This window comes from Dasypus novemcinctus, chromosome 7 (genome assembly GCF_030445035.2).
Source record: "Dasypus novemcinctus isolate mDasNov1 chromosome 7, mDasNov1.1.hap2, whole genome shotgun sequence".
Lineage (NCBI taxonomy): Eukaryota > Metazoa > Chordata > Mammalia > Cingulata > Dasypodidae > Dasypus > Dasypus novemcinctus.
In genome coordinates this window covers 97,784,763-97,804,494 of record NC_080679.1, presented here as the reverse complement: position 1 = coordinate 97,804,494, position 19,732 = coordinate 97,784,763, and the positions used below count along the sequence as shown (strand labels likewise).

The 19,732-nt window shown below is 38.9% G+C and overlaps 1 protein-coding gene across 10 annotated transcripts in view; it reads right to left on the bottom strand.

Moving 5' to 3' along the window:
* Positions 1-19,732, bottom strand: part of NEB (nebulin) — a 220,411-nt gene that overhangs the window by 105,593 nt on the left and 95,086 nt on the right. For all 10 annotated transcript variants that reach the window (XM_058300922.1, XM_058300921.1, XM_058300925.2 and 7 more), the window contains exons 77-87: positions 19,531-19,635; positions 16,218-16,325; positions 14,309-14,620; positions 11,260-11,463; positions 9,631-9,735; positions 8,244-8,351; positions 6,687-6,998; positions 6,173-6,376; positions 5,309-5,413; positions 1,638-1,745; positions 439-750 (exon numbers count right to left, since the gene is read on the bottom strand). In XM_058300922.1, coding sequence (XP_058156905.1) covers positions 439-750; positions 1,638-1,745; positions 5,309-5,413; positions 6,173-6,376; positions 6,687-6,998; positions 8,244-8,351; positions 9,631-9,735; positions 11,260-11,463; positions 14,309-14,620; positions 16,218-16,325; positions 19,531-19,635 — 1,983 coding nt within the window. The remainder of the gene's footprint in view (positions 1-438; positions 751-1,637; positions 1,746-5,308; positions 5,414-6,172; positions 6,377-6,686; positions 6,999-8,243; positions 8,352-9,630; positions 9,736-11,259; positions 11,464-14,308; positions 14,621-16,217; positions 16,326-19,530; positions 19,636-19,732) is intronic.

Here is a 19,732-nt window from a genome sequence, read left to right as displayed (position 1 = left end):
TCTTTAAAATAAGATCATGAGGAGAAGACAAAATGGATATGGAAATATATGATTTTTAACTATGTGGTCCTGGGAGAATTTTTTTTATTAGAGAAGTTGTGGGTTTACAGAACAATCATGCATAAAATATAGAGAAATATTTTTGAAGACTTGAGTTTCATCTAAGACAAAGAAAGCCTGAATCACTAGGAAGATATATACCTGTATGTGATTGATAATATTTACTTTATTTCCTCTTTTGCATACAACTGTTGGGGGAAGAAAACGAATTATAAAAGACTATAGTATTTCCGATGGGAAACACTTTTCCCACATTTAGTTGCAGATTTTCAAAATTTAAAAACCAAGTCCAGTCTCCTGGACTAGTCAGAAGCCACAGACACGACTCAGCTCCTTCAACACGCTTTCAACATGCGACTCAGCGTCGGGGCTACTCACGTCGCTCTGGAGGTCGTAAGCTTTCCGCGCCTGGATGACGTCATTTTGGTCGGGCAGGCAGGTCCATTCGTGCAGAGGATGTTTGTAGTCCACATCGCTGACCAACGTTTGGCATTTCTTGGCCAAAACGATACCAAGCATGTCCACTGGGCTGCTGTACCTTGTCTTGTATTTCTCAAATTCCTTCTTGTACTCGCGGTCACTCTGCATTTTGGCAACGTGGAGGGACCACATAATCTTGGGGTCGTCCTGGACTGCCCGGGCGCCGATGTGGTGGCCCAGTTGCTTGCGATAAGCTTCTTTGTATTTGTACTGAAAGAGAACTCAAAGTAAGAGGGAAGCACCAGGGGCTGTTCCCTGTTGCTCTTTCTGGGGCGAAGGCTCCTATGAAATCTTTAAGACCACAGACGGTATTCATAAATCTTGCCGCTGTAATGCTACGCCCTGATGCAGGCTTAAGCCCAAAGGAGAGGATGTTTGGCTAATTTGTGCATTACTATGGAATAACTCCACAATCAATTGCTTTATGTTAGGCAATTACATGTAGGCAAAAAGTGATGAAAAGTGAATGTGGAAAGGGTGAGCCAAATTACAGTCCGTTGTGTGATCCCATCTGAGAACACATCCGAGGGATGTAGTTACACAATTCATAGAAAATTTTTTCTAGGACATTCTGAGAAATAATTTTCTCTGCACATATAAACTGAGAAAGGTTATCTAAAAATGGTAAATTTCACCACTTTTGAATCAGTATTTATCTTTTTCAGGAATCTGATGTCTTCATTTCAAGGTAAAGAAATATTAATTCTGCAGATCCCCCAGAAAGGATATTTTAGCTTTTTTTGCTATTCAATGTACTTCTCAAGAAATGTGGAGAGTTAGGCCTGTTTCTTACTGGTCTCTTTGCCTTGACTGATATCCTGAGGAGAGCTTACTCAGTTTTATGAGGGTCCAACATGTGTTCATCCTATTTTTATCAAGGTACTCAACTCTCTTTATCCACAGAACAAAAGGCAAGAGTCAAAGGAACAGCATTCCAGCCAAGGTTTGCCACTGTGAGGCTAGTGGTCTTGGACAAGTTATTTACTGTTCAGAGCTTCAATTTCTTTGCCTAAACAATGACATTTACTGATAAGGAGATTCCCTATGCAGGTGGTTAACTACATAGTGACCGAAGTTAGGGATTGATTAGCTCTTACATCACTGGCAATGTCCCGGGAGGCCTTGGCAGCCACGATGGGGATGGCGTCACTTCGCAAGTCGTAGCCTTCTTTCTTTGCCTCTTCCATGGCCTGGCGATAGAGGCTCTGAGGAAAGAAGTCGTGGCTTTTAGAGAGAGTACACAATTTACTCTAAAAATATGTTTTTCAAGGGACGACTATTGGACACAGAACTACATTAGCAGGTTCAACCTTCGATCAAAAGCAGTCAATTTCCTTTTCTTTCTAGGTATTTATTCAAGCTATTATCTAAATAAAAATTTCATATTCTGCAGGCTTTAACACCACAGCTTGTCTTTGCACAATTCTCTACAGATTTTACACATTATATCGATAGCACTCAAATGGGTTTAGGTTGCTCAAGCACTTGTTTTTTTTCATGAAACAACCAAGAAATATTGACTTATTTAACTCCAAATTTGAATTTAGGAACAACTTGACTAGTAGAGAATATGACTATATAATAATATATAATAATAATACCACTATCAGCATGTATCCATAATCAAAATAATGCTGAACTAAAGATGATCCACTGTTTCCGAATTTCCTTTAAGACTGATTTGCTTCTCATTTATTCATTTTTGTCAGTTGCTGGAAATTGCTAGCAGACACAGAAATAGCATGTACCAAAGAGTTAAGAAAGATTTATGAGTTAAAAACACAAGCTTGGTAAAGTTTGCAATTATGTTCCTGTGAATAAACAATGCTGCTGTTCAGTTATATTTTTTTTTATTAAAAATTTTTTTCAGAACATATATCTAGAGCAGGTGGAACACAGTGTTACATGGGAGCGTAATTTGAGAACCAGTGCATTAAACTGTTTATATCAGTGGTCTTCAGCTTTTGTTGCTTATGAACCACTTACAGGAATTTTACCAACTCCTTACTCTTTTAAGACAACATAAATTTTAAAAAATTGTTTATATTGATATCCCAGGAATCAAAACAAAATAAATAAAAATATATTTGGAGACATAATTTTTAAACATACAGAGTAAAAAGCTATTGATTTCTTAATGAGACTTTGTGGGCTTTATAGGGGCTCATGGTGCCTTGGTTGAAAAAGATTTTGGGGGAAGCGAACTTGGCCCAGTGGTTAGGGCGTCCATCTACCACATGGGAGGTCCGCGGTTCAACCCCCGGGCCTCCTTGACCCGTGTGGAGCTGGCCCACGTGCAGCGCTGATGCGCGCAAGGAGTGCTGTGCCACGCAGGGGTGTCCCCGCGTAGGGGAGCCCCACGTGCAAGGAGTGCGCCCTGTAAGGAGAGCCGCCCAGCGCCAGAGAAAGTGCAGCCTGCCCAGGAATGGCGCTGCACACATGGAGAGCTGACGCAGCAAGATGACGTAATGAAAAGAAACACAGATTCCCTGTGCCGCTGACAACAGAATCGGACAAAAGAACACGCAGCAAATGGACACAGAGAACAGACAACCGGGGCGGGGGTGGGGATGGGGAGATAAATAAAAAATAAAAAATAAAAAAAAACATAGAGAAAAATTCTCCTTTAAAAAGAAAAAGATTTTGGTGGACACTACGACTTAAATTATCTGTTTGGCAGAATTTATTTTTTAAAAATACTCTGGGGCATGCATCGGAGAAACTGCTGGGACTGGTGTGACTTTCTTCTTTTTTAAAATGACACTGTAAATGACTGATGAGTCCTAGTGGAACATTATTTTATATTTTTTATACATGTTATTAAGACGTAACCTCAAACAAACAAAAAAAGATGTAACAGTTTACTTTCTTTCCAAATTGAAATTTTGCAAGGAAAAGCCAAAGTAAAAGAATAAACTTATATGTTTAAGATAAAATCCTAAGATTATTTGTTCTTCCTAAAAGTTTCTAGAAGTGTTTCTTTTGCAATTGGAGAGTGAAATACTTTATCTGTTATATTTTCCCTTTGAGGAATAAATGTTTAAATTCACCCTTATAGTATAAGTGGGAAAGATGTGCTTGAATCATCTTATGGCGTCAGGACAAAGCAATTGACTTCATTAATTCTTCCAACTTTTGAAGAAAACCATGGCTTCAAAGAGTTAAACACATTTAGTTACCATCAGGCTGCTTTTTAAAGTTTGTTTGATAATTCATTTACCTAAGAGAATTAAAACATGTAAATGAGAATGCAGGAGGGAAAAATAAAATGTGGTTTGTTCTTGTCTTTATATTTGTTTAACAAAGCATGGAATAAACATGCCACTGGCAATGGGTAGAGAAGAGATTTGAGCGGGCCTTTCTGAACTCTAATATTCAGAACAAAGGTTTCAGGGCATTAACACAGTCAGGTAATTTTAAAGAAAGTAAATCCAACTGAAATTTTTAGAAATTAAAACAAAAGTCCATTTTCCTCTTAGCCACCTGAGAAAAAAATTTACTTCATCTGACCTAATCTCAATAAAGGGAGAGGCTTAAAAGCTTCATTACTGTCTTGGAAAGAAACTAAATTCATCTGCCCTGGAGAGACAGCCCTCCAGGGAGAAGCTAATCCAACAGAGAAGCTTGGTGACCCAGAGAAAAAGTGCACATTCAAAAATGATTGAGGCCGAGGCCGATACAATATTTATATCAGGCTTGTCCTTGGGTCAAGACCATTTTATAATGCTGGAGAAATGGAAATTACATCTTCATAGCTTCACCTGTCATGGTTATTTGATATAAAAATGTTTCCCCTTTAGGATGACACCATTAGAGGCAAAAGTAATTAATATGGGTAAATAATAAATAGAGTCAAGTCTTGAAAATAAGTTCTTCAATTTTCCTATCTTTTCAAAATGAAGAAAAGTCTTTAAATGAAAGCATGCAAACATGTAAGAAATCAGTATTTTTTTTCTTGATTAAACCAGATAAACTTTGGACTTTGGAGCAATTGGGCAAGAAGCTATTTCTGTAGCAATATTGTTAGGTTGCCCAAATATGTGATGACAAGTTTAAGTGAGGCTGGAGAGAGATCATAAAAAGAACATATTTTATTGTTCTCAGGCAATATTGAAATGGATGAATTTAAGAATTCTTATTTCAGTTCTTGTAAATAAACCAAGTTATTTTGAGCATATTAAATCTAATCTTCACGGGGACCTGAGTGAGAATGGAAGAAATAAAAAATTTTAAAGCAACTTCTTTGGGCCAGATACATGTTATATATTCTACCTGATTTCATCATCATAAAAATTCTTCTGGAGAAGTGTTTTTATCCCATTTTACAGATGAGGTAGCAGAAGAAAACTCATGAAACAAATTTTGAGGCAAGTACTTAATCTGAAAATTAACAACATCTACTTTTTAATGAAAATGACAATATGTCTCAGTTGAATTTGAGGGTTTTAAAATTTTTCTCCTGACATGGAGATATTTTTGCATTTAACTACTTATCTATCTCTTATTTTTTTGTTAGGAGGTACAAGTTACTGAACCTAGGGCCTTGTACATGAGAAGCGGGCACTGAACCACTTGAGCTATATCTGCTCGCCCTCTTAATTTTTTTAATACCAAGAAATGTATGTTCAAGGTAGGGTCATGGGCATGAAAAAAAACCCCAAAACTAAGCTAGTTGATTCAAATGAGGATTAAACCCATAACTCTGGTATTACTACTACATCAGCAAAAATCCATTGGTCATATCAAGGAAATGAAAAAATGTTCTTACCACACTATAATTTATTTTGTTTTGTCTTGCCAACATAATTTCAGGTGTATCTGGCATGATGTGGATTTGGGTCTTGTCTTTGTCCCAGGCTTCTGTGTATAAGCGCTGTGAAGAATAAGAAAGGTTAATGCACGAGAAAAACAGTTTGTTTTAAATGGAAGTTTCCAAATAAGAGATCAAGGTTGAAAGACTGCCTTGTTGCTATCTGTGTTAGATGTTATAAATTGTACTCTTTTAACATCTTTGCTGTCACAAGGTAGTTATTATCACTAACTACACATAGCATTATGTTAAAACAATATGTATAGTTAGTAGAATAAGACGAAAAAAACACGTGTGTGTGTGTTTGGTTACAAGTCACTCCCCCACAGCCAAAATAAATTAAAACCAAGTACTTCCCAAGCATACATACATCACATCTACACGTTTGCTATATTAACACAGTCTTTCCATGGTTTCATTTGTTTGTTTGTTTTTAACTGCAAATGTACCTGGATAAGCCATCTCTAGATCTATTTTTGATAATCTTATGGAGATTGGCATCTGACTTGTTTGTTTCATGCTGACCTAGATATTTACCCAGCAAGAACGGAACCTTGACACAAAACCATAAATAACTTGTAGATTTCAAATAATTTGAACCCCAAGGAACTGCCCTAGTTTTAACTCTAGCCATTTCAAAAGGAACGTCAAAGCAGAAATTCCTGCATTTATTTTTGGAATATTATGTAACTGAACAGAGAAAAAAAACACTATACATTGGATGGCAATTTAATTAGGTAAAACAAAAAAGACTCAATTAATCACAGACATGCTGAAAGATGGAGAGTCCTCTTTTTTATTTGCCCCATGTTGTGGGCTCACCTTGTTCATGGTGATGGCGTTGTTCTTGGCCAGCACCTGTTCCAGAGAATCAGGCACGCTGGTAAATTTCAGCTTGTCTGGGGGCTGGCGGTAGAGGTTGTCGCTCAGGATTTCTGCAGCCCTCTTGCATTTGACCACATCCAGAGACCCAATGGGGACCCAGCCAATGCCTCTCATCCATTCAAGGTCTGACTTGTAAACATTCTGGTGAGATCAAACACAAAAGCCACCATTACAGAAGTCATTATGATCCTCAATATCAAAAATAAAAGAAGGAGACTGGAAAATTTAGATCGTCTAACTTCATGCCTATATCTCTTAAAATATGAAGGCTAGACTGGATAACCTCATGGTACTACACTCTCTAAAAGAAAGCAGGGCACAGTGAATGAGGGACAGAGAGAAGAAGAAAGATCAGGCCTTCTGAGGACTTGATCTAAACTGTCTACGTACTCTCTCTGTTACTATCGTGAGTATGGTCACCAGTAGTATGTAATGGGTCTCAGACACTCACGTCGCTCTGGAGGTCATAGGCCCGCCGTGCGTGGATGACGTCGTTCTGGTCGGGCAGGCAGATCCACTGGTGCAGGTAGTTCTTGTAGTCCACGTCGCTCACCAAGGCCTGGCACTTCTTGGCCAGCACCACCCCCAGCATGTCGACTGGGCTGCTGTACTTGGTCTTCCACTTCTCAAAGTCCTTCTTGTACTCCCTGTCGCTCTGCATCTTGGCCACATGCATGGACCACATCATCTTGGGGTCATCCTCAATGTTTCGGGCTCCAATGTGGTGGCCCACCTGCTTGCGGTACCCTTCTTTGTATTTGTACTGAAATGAAAGGAATCATTTTAAAAATGAAAGTGAATGGATAAAGTTAGAAGTCTGTTAATTTAAAAATTTTTTATTTTAAAATCAGTAATCCTTCCAGAGAAATGGAATCATCTGAACATCAACTTCTCCCTTCCCCCGTAAATCTGATTAGAGTTTTCAGCAAGAAAAGTCAGTGCCCAAACTACATAGTCCTATAGTTTGCACACTATAAAGTCCCTGGAAATAAAAGCAGCAACACTTTTTGGAAAATCAACCAGTTTTGTCTGTTACCTTTCTTCATCTTGGAGCAGTAAACTCACTAACCCAGAAATCTTATGTGATTTTGGGAATGCTGTTCCTGAGTCTGGAAGTATCATTCGGCCCTTTAGCCATCACCTCTCCCAACTCTGGTTCTGTTAACTTTCACTGGGGCCCTTGACCCCAGTGACTTTAGCGTCTCTCCCTGAAATGGGCTGGCTTGTGTTTTCCATTCTGCATGCCCTGCTCAGGCTGACAAAGTTTGGTCAAGACTTGTTTGAAGCTATCGGCAATGTAGAAATCACATGAGAAACTGGACCATATACCCACAAGAAGGCAATTTATTGTTGATGTTGTGGTGAGTGTTGGCTATGGATATTTACTTTGGACAAAACATCACATAAATTGTAATATATCTTTATAGGAGTCTGAGTTCTCCAGAAAGGACCCACTTCTTTCAGAGATAGCATAAAGAGAAATCAAGTTCAACGATTTGTTGTTTTTGTTTGTTTTTGTCATTCTGTTCTCATTTAAAAGGAACTCACAAGGAAACCCAAAATATTTTTTTCAAAGAAAAAGTTGGCAGAAATAAAAACCAGGTTTAGGGAAAGATGATTTTCCTGGGCCTAGTTGAACCAAGTTTTTTTCTGGTGTTCAACCAATACATCTAATCAAGTTATTTTTAAACTCCTCTGGTATTTTTTTATTTCTGTGAGGGCTAAGTGTCAAAATATGGAGGTGAATATCTCATAATTATAGATACAAGCAATTGTGGACTCAATTCTTTTATACTGAAGTTTCGTGCACACAGTCCCTCTATGGGACCTGCATATTAAAGGCTTTTGGATTTAAAAATGTGAATGAATTTCTTCAAAGGAAAAACATTTCTCTGATTTTGAAAACTAAGTCAATAATCTGCTCCAACAGGAACACAGCTGCATCTTCCTGTTGTAATAATGACCCAGCCCCCTCATCCCTCCATATATCTAGGGTGTTGCTACTCACGTCACTGGCGATGTCTCTGGAGGCCTTGGCGGCCAAGATCGGGATGGCATCACTTCGCAAGTCGTAGCCTTTCTTCTTTGCTTCCTCATTGGCAAGTTTATACAGAGTCTACAGAAAGAAAGTCAAGAGTAAAATCAAAAGGTTTGACAGCAACACCTTGGAGATTACCAAGTGACTTATAACACATAATTACCAAAAGGCTAGGAACTGGAAACAATCTAAATTTATAGCAATAGTGGAAAGTAAATAAATTATATTATATCCAGACCAAAAGATATTATATAGTGTTAGGAACAAATGAAGTATATCAATGGGTATTAACACGGACAAAGCCCCATTTACAAAGATTTCTACGTGAAAAAGAAATTGCAGAAACTTGGTTTAATATTATTCATTTACACATACAATATACATAATTTTACTATTACTTAAAAATTTTATGACAAATATACAATATTTTATAATGTTTAGAAAAATGAACCAGAAAAAAATTTAAGTACAATTTAAAATATAGTTAACTTGACTATAATTAATTTTAAGTTTCTAAATCTTGGTTGTATCATATTAATAAAACATGTCCTTCTAAAATCGGCTTTTAAGAAATAAAAAAGCATAGTTATTAATGCAGAACACTCCTTCCCCAATCTGAGGTCCTCTTTTTATAAAAGGAGCTCAATTATTCTGACTCCAATCACTCTCTGCCCCCTTTAACTCACTTTAACTCAAGGAGCATTGCAGTGATTTACTGAGTTAAATCATTAGAAGGGATGGGGTAACTGGGTGTGCTCAGCTCAGCTTCCACCTTCTCCCTTGCAGGAAAAGGCTGGTGCCCTCCTCTGCTCCTAAGCAGGCCTCACCTCTGAAAAGGCAGCTTGCCCTGCTCCAGTATGGCCTGTACCTGGGCGGGAAGCCTAAATTTGAGATTCAGTTAATAAGCGCATTTGGCCAATTGGCAAATGTTTCCATTAACCTAACTTTATCAGTTTAAAAAATGTGAGATTTTGACCTCTATTTTTACTTCTTTACTTTATTTCTCAATTTGTTTAGGGCTAAGGTGGAAAAGAATACATACCCAGTTAAATTTGAATTTTAGGCCAATATTTTTTCTGGCAATCCTGCTCCTTGGAAATGCCAAGTGGAACTTTGACTACTCAAAGTTCCACTGACCTGAACTGACAATGGTCATAAACTAAAATGACAAGGTGACTTCAGTGTGTCTGTGGAATCCTATGGAACATAATTTACCTAGAGATAAAAGGTTGGACGAGCTGAGGGTTCATAAGAAAGAGCTGCATGCACTGTGATGGCTGAGGCATGAGTATTTCTGCAGAAGTGCAGCAAAACAAATTAAACAAGGTAAGTGTAGCACCACAGAATTTTACCCTACCTCACTGTAGTTGACTTTGTTCTGTCTTGCCAACATGATCTCTGGTGTATCCGGCATTATATGAATTTGAGTTTTGTCTTTGTCCCAGGCTTCTGTATATAAGCGCTATAAAAGAAGGTAAGGTGTTGATAGAAAACCACTTGAAATGGAAATTTAAAAGAAGTCAAATTAAAACAAGGCTATTGTTGACCTAATTAGGAAAAACAAACCAGAACTGGATATAAGACATTCAATTGGAGATTTGAGACTTACCACTAGTTATCAAGGATAAAAGACTGGGAATAAGCATATTTGATAAATATATAATACCCAGAATATACAAAGAAATTCTTCAACTTAACAACAAAAAGACAAACAATTCAATTAAAAATGGGCAAAAGACTTGAATAAATATCTCTCTAAAGAAGATACACAGGTGGCCAGAAAGCATATGAAAAGATGCTCAACATCATTACCTATCAGGGAAATGCAAATCAAAACCACACTGAGGTACTATTTCATATCCACTACAATGGCTACTATCAAAAAAAAAAAAAAAAAAGGAAGAAAATTATAAGGGTTGGAGAGGATATAGACGAATAGGAACACTCATTTGTTGCTGGTGGCAATGTAAAATGGTGCAGCCATTGTGACAGACAGTTTGGCAGATCCTTAGAAAGTTAAGTGTAGAATTATCATATGACCCGGCAATCCCACTAATAGATATGTACACAAAATAATTGAAAGTAGGGACTCAAACAGAAATTTGCATACCAGTATTTATAGTGGCATTATTCACAATTGCCAAAAGATGGAAGCAACCCAAGTGTCCACCAACTGATGAATGGATAAATAAAATGAGGTATATACATACAATGGACTATTTTCAGCGTTAAAAAGAAATGACGTTCTGATACATGTGACAACACAAATGAACCTTGAAGATATCATGTTGAGCAAAGTGAGCCAGGCACAAAAGGACAAAAACTGTATGATCTCACTGATATGAAATAATTATAATAAGCAAACTCACAGAGTTGGAATCTAAATTTTAGGTTACTAGGGGACAGAGTGGGAATAAGGAATGGGAAGTTAAGGCTTAAAATGTACAGTGTTCTTGTTTGGAATAATGGGAATGTTTTGGTAATGGATGGTGGTGATGGTAGCACAATATTGTGAATGTAATTACCAGCACTGAAATACATATCCAAATGTCGTTAAAAGGGAAAATGTTAGGTTGTACATATGGTAACAAGAAACTTTTTTTTAAAAATCCGTGAAACTGTACAACACAAATTTTGAACCCTAAGTTAAATCATGGACTATAATTAATAGTAGAATTATAAAAATGTACTTTCATCAAATCAATTGTAACAAATGTTCCACACCAATACAAGGTGTTAATAAGAGGTGGTGTATGGGAATTCTGTATTTTTTGCATGATTTTTCTGTAAACCTACAACTTCTCTAATAAAGAAAAAAAAAAAAAAAGAGACTGGGCATAAGAGAATTTCAAGTATGTAATTCAAAAGGTAAATGTTGAATTCAAAAGGTGCGAGTCCACACCTCCAGGGAACTTTGGCTCACTAGCCATTAAAGTGTAATAACATCTTTGGTGTCTTGGAAATCCTTCAGGCAGTTGGGGCTCACCTTGTTCATGGTGATGGCGTTGTTCTTGGCCAGCACCTGTTCCAGAGAATCAGGCACGCTGGTAAATTTCAGCTTGTCTGGGGGCTGGCGGTAGAGGTTGTCGCTCAGGATTTCTGCAGCCCTCTTGCATTTGACCACATCCAGAGACCCAATGGGGACCCAGCCAATGCCTCTCATCCATTCAAGGTCTGACTTGTAGACATTCTGTGATGAAGAAAAAGGCAGAAATGCTCCATCAAGATGGAAAGATTTGAGGTAAAGACGCAAATGGAATCAATAGCAAAGTACAATTCTGTTTCCTTTTCATAGAAAATACGTCCTTTGGATTAGGCAGACTAAAAGAGAACCTTTGTTCAAAAATGACCCAAAACTGTCTCCTAACAATAGCAAAAACTTATCAAATATTTCAGGTTCTTAGGAGAAGAGCGATTCCAACTATCATCTTTTATCAGTCAGTTCAGAAAATATTGTTAAAATTATAACATCCCTGTGCACAGGAATAGAATGCCAGCCCTGAGTGGGAGAAACCATACCCTGTTCAACCATAGCATATCAAATAAATGTTAGGTGTAGCCACATGGAACACACTGCAGCTACAAAAGCGGTATTTTCTAATGATTTGCTTATATGTAGAAGTGTCATTAACTAGTATTAAATGCAAAAAATAGTTCTTAAAGCAAAGTGTGTGTATAAATTATGTGAGGAACTGAAAGCAGGAGGATTGCATCCAGCATCCATGTGGAATCTAAACCCCCTCTTGATATAGATGTGGAGTGGACACAACCATTCCAAGGTCCACAGGGTGGAGGAATAGCATATGGATTAGAGTGGACTCACTGATATTCTATTTATGAACTATTGTGATTAGTCATCGAAGAAAATGTGGCATTGGTGTGGATAAAGTGGCCATGGTGGCTGCTGGGTGTGGGGAATGGGAGGAAGAGATGACATGTGGAGGCGTTTTTGGGACTTGGAGTTGTCCTGGGTAATGCTGCAGGGACAGTTACCGGATATTGTATGTCCTTCCATGACCCACTGAATGGAACATGGGAGAGTGAGGGCTATAATGTGGACCACTGACCATGAGGTGCAGCGGTGCTCAGAGATGTATTCACCAAATGCAATGAGTGTCTCATGGTGATAGAAGAGATTGTTGTTTTGGGGCGAGGAGGGGGGTGAAGGGGGTGTGGGGCATATGGGACCTCATATTTTTTTAATGTAATATTAAAAAAAAAAAGACAGAAAAAGGAAAAAAAATAAATTATGTGAAGAGTGGGCCTTTTGAGTGGTTGGATTATGTTGAATTATTATCCTCTATGTCCTTTTTCTTATATTTCAAAATTTTCATTGTGCTCTTTAAAAGAGAGAAGTAAAAATATAGTAATGATATAGAACATCTGAAAACCTGAGGCAAACTTTTAGTGGCTGAACACTGTCCAAGTTTCAGGACAATAACAACGAATTAGTCCAGGGGTCCCAGCTCCTTCCCTACCACGTTCTCAGGGGGGGAGTGTGAATTCTTTTCAGAATCATCTTCCTGTTACCTTACTTCTCACATTAATGTAAATCCCTTTTTCTGCTACAGAATTTGTGTATCCTTTAATTTTTCCTAACTACTTCATTACATTGATATTGGGCCTCATTTGAAGGATTTCACCTGTAACAGCAATTAAATAGAAAATATAAACTGGTATTTTGCAGTCTAGACAAAAAGCCTATTGGGATTGCCCTATGCTGACTAGTTATTGCCCCCTAAATAGCAGCAGCAAGAGTGAAACAGTAACATTTAATACTTCTGGAGTCCTTTTAAGTTTTTCAAATGTGTTCTACATTATTAAGACCAAATCTTGTTTGAGGAAGACAATCTAGAAAAGGCACTCAACAAGGAGATCATGCAAAGCAGTGTGTCAACGCTGTGATTCAACAGGTGACAAAAACCATTTCTAAACTGTCTTTTACATGTAGGCAAAGTCTTTCTTTTTGGAGAGAACTGCAAAACACAGGATTCTTTACATCAAAAGCTACAGAACAGATGTGGGAGTGTTCACAGGTGGGCTGTACAGTTTCTAGGAACAGTCAATTAATGCCTATTATTAATTGTTTTTATTCTCTAAAGCTCTCTAGTGTTTAACAATTCCTTCAAACGTTTATAAAATATATAGTGTGGGAATGTGCTTCTTCCACCCCAGGTTTGAGATCGTGTATTTGCTTCCAATAGGTATGAGGTTCTGCCATTATCATGTGACTCTTGCACAGAGAGAGCACCCTCAGAGGCAGGAAGTGCCTCAGAGACAGGGACTTATTTTATTTCATAAAAGTAACATTTAGCTTTTTAGCAGGCATTAGCATTTTAAAAATTACAATCTCATTTGTTTTGTAAGGAGGCCAAAAACAGATTCCAGGATAACTTTTCAGTTGTCCTAAATGATATTACCGGGACAGATGCAGGACATTATATATCCTGCCATAACCCACTGAAAGTACTGGGGGAGAGTGTAAACTACAATGTAAACTATAATCCGTGCAGTGAATGTAAACTATAATCTGTGCAGTGCAGCAGTGCTCTAAAATGTATTCACCAAATGCAATGAATGTGCCACAATGAAAAAAAAAAGAATGTAATTGTCCAAATTAAGGATAAAATGGGACCAGATGCCCTCACTATGGGAAAATTATAGGGCTTTATTTTCTATATTCCAAGCATAAAGAACTAATAAAATTTCTGATCTATAAATAAATAAATTAATTTAAAAAAACAAAACAAAGTAAGTTTGTTTTCTTTACCCGCTAAAGAGTAAAAGAAAATGTCTCCCTCTGGTGGACCCGAGATTCTAACATTGCTTAATTCCAGCTCCACCTTTATATGACCAGGTCCAGCTAGTAAAACTTCACTTCTATATAATACTACTAATGTATTCACAATAAAGCAAAAAACCATCCTCTGATTCAAATAACAAATCCTGGCTTGAGCAGGTCACTGGACTGTATATGAAGGATAACTTTCACACAGTTGAAATTATTTCTGCCTGCAAATGGCTGCGTTACTCACGTCGCTCTGGAGGTCATAGGCCCGCCGTGCGTGGATGACGTCGTTCTGGTCGGGCAGGCAGATCCACTGGTGCAGGTAGTTCTTATAGTCCACGTCGCTCACCAAGGCCTGGCACTTCTTGGCCAGCACCACCCCCAGCATGTCGACTGGGCTGCTGTACTTGGTCTTCCACTTCTCAAAGTCCTTCTTGTACTCCCTGTCGCTCTGCATCTTGGCCACATGCATGGACCACATCATCTTGGGGTCATCCTCAATGTTTCGGGCTCCAATGTGGTGGCCCACCTGCTTGCGGTAGCCATCTTTGTATTTGTACTGACAAGAAAACATACAAATCCGGTTCTTATTATAAGCTTAGAGGCTACAAGTATTCATCTTGCTCAAGCCATTGTTCAACTGACTTTTGCTAATAAGCAGCAACTTGGGCAACTGTCTTGGCCTTTACCCTAGAAAGCTCTAGAGGTAGTAAAATAGATGGCATTCATACAATTTGAGCACACATGTAAAATCACCTATGGCCTGGTAATGGGAAGATTTCTGGCAGCACGAAGCACACAATGGTGGGGAAAGGCCATCTGAACCAGGGGGCCTGAAGAATTGCACCGTATGCACTGAAAACATGTCAGGAAAATATGCACTTGCTGACATGGTTGGTGTATAACAAAAAATAAAATGAGTGGGTGGGTCCTGCCAGCACGAAGTACCCTATGTCAAGGACTACCTACAGTAGCAACAGAAGAGAATTTATTTCATAATGGATTCAGGGGTATAGCGGAGGTGGCAAATTTTTGGCATCATTTTGAAAATGGATGATACTAACAAAGCTGACCCAGCAGCCCAGCTGGTTAGAGCATGCTCCTAAGAAGGTCGTGGGTTCTAGCCCTGCACAGGCCAACCATGCCCTTGTTATTCCATGTCCACTGATTTCATATCTGGAATCTGAGCCAAACTGATGCAAAATACATGCTTCTGTTCTTCAAGATGGCGGAGTGAGAAAGTGTAGATGAAGAAGCAGGAGGCAATGTACTACTGGTAAGGAATGAGGCTGTCAGGAGTTTCACTCCACCACCCACCAGGAATGTGAATTTAGGCAAGTTGCATAAGCAATCCACAAAATGGGGATAATGATGATATCTATGTTCTAGGGTTAAGGTGAAGAAGAAGTGAGGAAATGCACATAAAGCTCTTAGCAAGGGTTTTCATGACCTCCTAGTTATTATTGCTTATTATTGTTAGGATAAAGCCTCTAGCTGGAGAGATACCAACATGTATAAACTAAGGCAAGTCACTAACAAGATTTTCTAATATAAAGGAGAACATATTACACTTGAAGAGTGAGTCTTGATTTTCAGAGCAATCATCTGTTGCTCAAGAATGATGGTATTCTCTGGGAGGTACATGATACAGGGCAAGGAACTGTTATCAAGGGCTCCAGCTTGGGCCAGTAGCCAACTCTGGGACCCACCAATTGTCTCCTTTTTATAATCTTTGAATGGTGATTTGTAATGCAAGTATCATATGTGTTTCTTAACATTGTGTATTAAAATGCTATATAAAGCCAGACCCTGATTCTCACTGGGAGAACTTAAATGAATGATTTATACTTTCTGTAAGCACAATGGTAATTTTTATATAAGCATCTCCATGCCTGCAGCTATACTCTAACATCTTACTCATGAATGGATCTTTCCCCATTCTTTGTGGTCTGTTTTCACTGACGATACTGTGTCCTGCAGGTTACAAACCCCTTTCATGTACATCAACTTTTTCATTTCTCTCCAAAATTGAGTTTTTGAAAAATCCAAACAAATTAATCAGATATATTTTCAAAGGCCCACGATAAGTCTTAAAATATTTAGTTCAATGAAAATTCAAGACTGATCACATAGTCAGAATAAAACTGACAACTCACGTCACTGGCGATGTCTCTGGAGGCCTTGGCGGCCACGATTGGGATGGCGTCGCTACGCAGGTCATAGCCTTTCTTCTTGGCTTCTTCATTGGCAAGTTTATACAGACTCTAAGTATGGGAAAAAAAGGTTAGCTGTTGACATTAATACCCAAAAATCATCAGAGGACTGAAATAATCGCTTAAGTTTTGTACAAAGAGATGCCTATAATGATCTTACTTTTGAGAGCTCTAAGCCTCTGTATTTTTGCTGAAGTTAAAATTTAAAAACTGACACCTAAGAAGACTGTACTTTTTAAAAAAGATGTATTTATTTATTTGTTTATTTATTTATTTATTTATTTATTTATTTATTTATTTATTTATACCCCCCACCTTGCTGCTTGCTTGCTCTCTGCTCTCCGTGTTCATTCACTGTGTGTTCTTCTGTGTCTGCTTGTTTCCCTTTGTTGCGTCATCTTGGTGCACCAACTCTCCACAGGGTGTGGGCCGTCAGCTCTCCGTGGGGCATGGGCTGTCAGCTCTCGATGGACACAGGCCAGCTTGCCTTCACAAGGAGGCCTTGGGAAGCAAACCCAGGGCCTCCCATATGGTAGATGGGAGCCCAACCGTTTGAGCCGCATCCGCCTCCCTGTACATTTTGTTTTTTATTTTAAAACTTGTTTTATGTTTAAGTAGCATATATATATGCACTTTCCTCGAATATGGTTTGAAAAGCACAGCCTTATCTAAGCACTACAGGAAGGATGCATTTATTCTGAGTTGAGACTCAGGAAAGTTCCTGCAGAGGAGGAGGCCTTTGAGTTGGACCTTAAGTGAGTTTCCTAGACGAAGACTGCAGTCAGGGCAGAGGGGATTACATGAATCAAGGCACAGGGAGTGAAAGGGCAGGAAAGTGAAGGAAAGAGTGAGGTCCCAGGGGGAAGTGACAGAAGAAAAGAAGTCTGGAGGCAGACTGTGATGACCTGGATGCTAATCTAAGAAGTTTGTATTTAATTCTATAGACAACCTACAAAAATCTTTGAGGGAAAGAGTGACATAACCACATCTACATTTTGTTTTCTTGTCCTGAAGGAAATGAAATGGAATTGAACATCTAGAGAAGAGACAGAGAGGCGAGACCTGGCAGGCTAGGCACTCCGTGAGGCCATGCTCCCTGGGCCTCACTCGAGCTAGCAGCAGCACTACAGCATCTGTCTCTGAGCTTTTGCAGCAAAGACAGAGTCTAGAATTCCAGAAATGCTGAGCAGATAGTTACAGGGCTCTTTGTCTCCTTGAATTCCTGGGTAGCTCTCGTAATGAAATACACACAATACATGCTTCCTGTAACAAGACTGGACCTATACCACGGGTTTAGCTAAAAAATTTAGTACTTTCTGATTTGATGTTTTTAATTTTTGGTGACAATTAAGAGCTGGTCTAGTTATACAAACACTAAAATTAATAGTTGTACTCCCCCAAATAAAATTCTTAAGATGATGGATGTTCTAGCTAATTCTCTAGTTACAACAGAGAACATAACTTATAACAGAATAAGTTATGTTCTGCAGAAGTGCAATATACTATCGATTTATGCTACCAAAGCAATAAGGTTCTCCTTACTGGTGGTACAAAGCTGGGATAAATAACTAATACATCAGCTGAGAATTTTAGATTCTCAGAAATCTCCACATGCTTAAATTGATAGGCTCAACTGAACAAGAAGAAATTGCAGAGGGATAAATGTCAACCTTTGAACTGAGATTTAAATCACCAAATGGATAAATGCAAGATAGAGGAAACCTAACTTAAGTCCATCTAAATCGTCTTAGGGTTTAAGTTGGTCCTGTGTCCAGGAGCAAGCAGTTACCAACATGTCTTTGAAGCACAGGGTGCAGAAATGGAGGTCAAATGTCCAGAAGAGGAAATCTGACATTTCACACTCATGGTTTATTGTTCAGTCTGAGAGTTAAATTTTGCCAGGGATGTCATGTGACATGGTGGAGGGAAGAGATTTGTTCTGAGTAGCTTCAGAGGATTGTGTAGATTTGCAGAGAGGAATATTGCTACTCAACATATCAGAAGCACTTTCTGATGGAATTTTCCAGAATGAATGGGATGATTTATGAGCTAAGCTCCTTGTCACTGGGAGCACCTAAGTAAAGGTAGGATGACAGCCTGTTGGGTGGGGATTCCTGTACCAGAAGGGAGGCTGACTGCTTGGTCTAAGCATCAGTGATTCTGAGATGAGGACGCTTGGCCTGACCCTATCTTCACAGAAGGTGAAAAGGAAAAGGGCTTGCTATTCTATCAGTGACAGAGCCTCTTTTTCTCACCCTTGCTCTGGCTTAGCTCTCTCTTCCCCCTCCCATCCTGCCCCCCTCTCTCACTGTCTCACTCTTTCAGTGTTACTTGGTGGTTCTCTGATTTCAGTCCTTGACTTTAATCCTATACATTAAAAATCTTTAATTTTCACCCTAAACTATAACTTAGGAGCAATAGATCATATATGGAAATCATGTTCACCATAGCTTTTTATGTAGCATAAAAAGGAGACCTAGGGAAATGGATGTGGCTCAACCAATTGGGCTCCCCTCTATCATATAGGAGATTCAGGGTTCAATGCCCAGAGCCTCCCGGTGAGGGCAAGCTAGACCACGTGGCAAGCTGGCCCACGCAGAGTGCTGGCCCACACGGGAATACCACTCTGCATGGGAGTACCACCCTGCATGGGTTTGCCACCCAGCGCGGGAAAGCAGCCCTGCTCAGGAGTGCCCACTGACGTGGAGAGCTGGTGCAGCAAGATAATGCAACAAAGAGAGACAGAGGAGAGGAAATAAGAAGATGTAGCAGAACAGGGAGTTGAGATGATGCAAGAGAGTAATTTCCTCTCTCCCACTCTGGGACATCCCCAGATCAGTTCCCGGAGCCACTTAATGAGAATACAAGCAGACACAAGAACACACAGCGAATGGACACAGAGAGCAGACAATGGGGGGAGCAGGGGTGGAGGAGAAATAAATAAAATCTTTGAAGAAAAAAAGAGGAGATCCAAGTATATCTGTCCTATTGCCAATTTCCTAACTTCAGAAATTAATAAAATAAAAAAGTTCTAATTATTCTTACGGTCACTACTTAAAAGATTATTCTCATTATTTTCACCTCCTAAATGGTAATTTGTATCACTTAAAGTTTGATGCTTATGACAGTTGTTATTCATATGGACAGGGAAAGAGATTCTATTTAAAGTTGTCATTTTGTATATCATCACCATGGAAGAGATGAACTGAAACAAGAAATGGTGTGCAAATGTCAAAGAACAAGCATCAGCTCCCACCTCACTGTAGTGGATTTTGTTCATCCTTGCCAGCATAATCTCAGGTGTGTCAGGCATGATGTGGACCTGGGTCTTGTCTTTGTCCCAGGCTTCTGTGTATAAACGCTGTCAAAGAAAACATGTAAAGGAATCAGGGAAAATAATGCCATGAGCAGCTAACAGGAACTTCAGGACCACAATAATAAGGAAAGTTTATGCATTT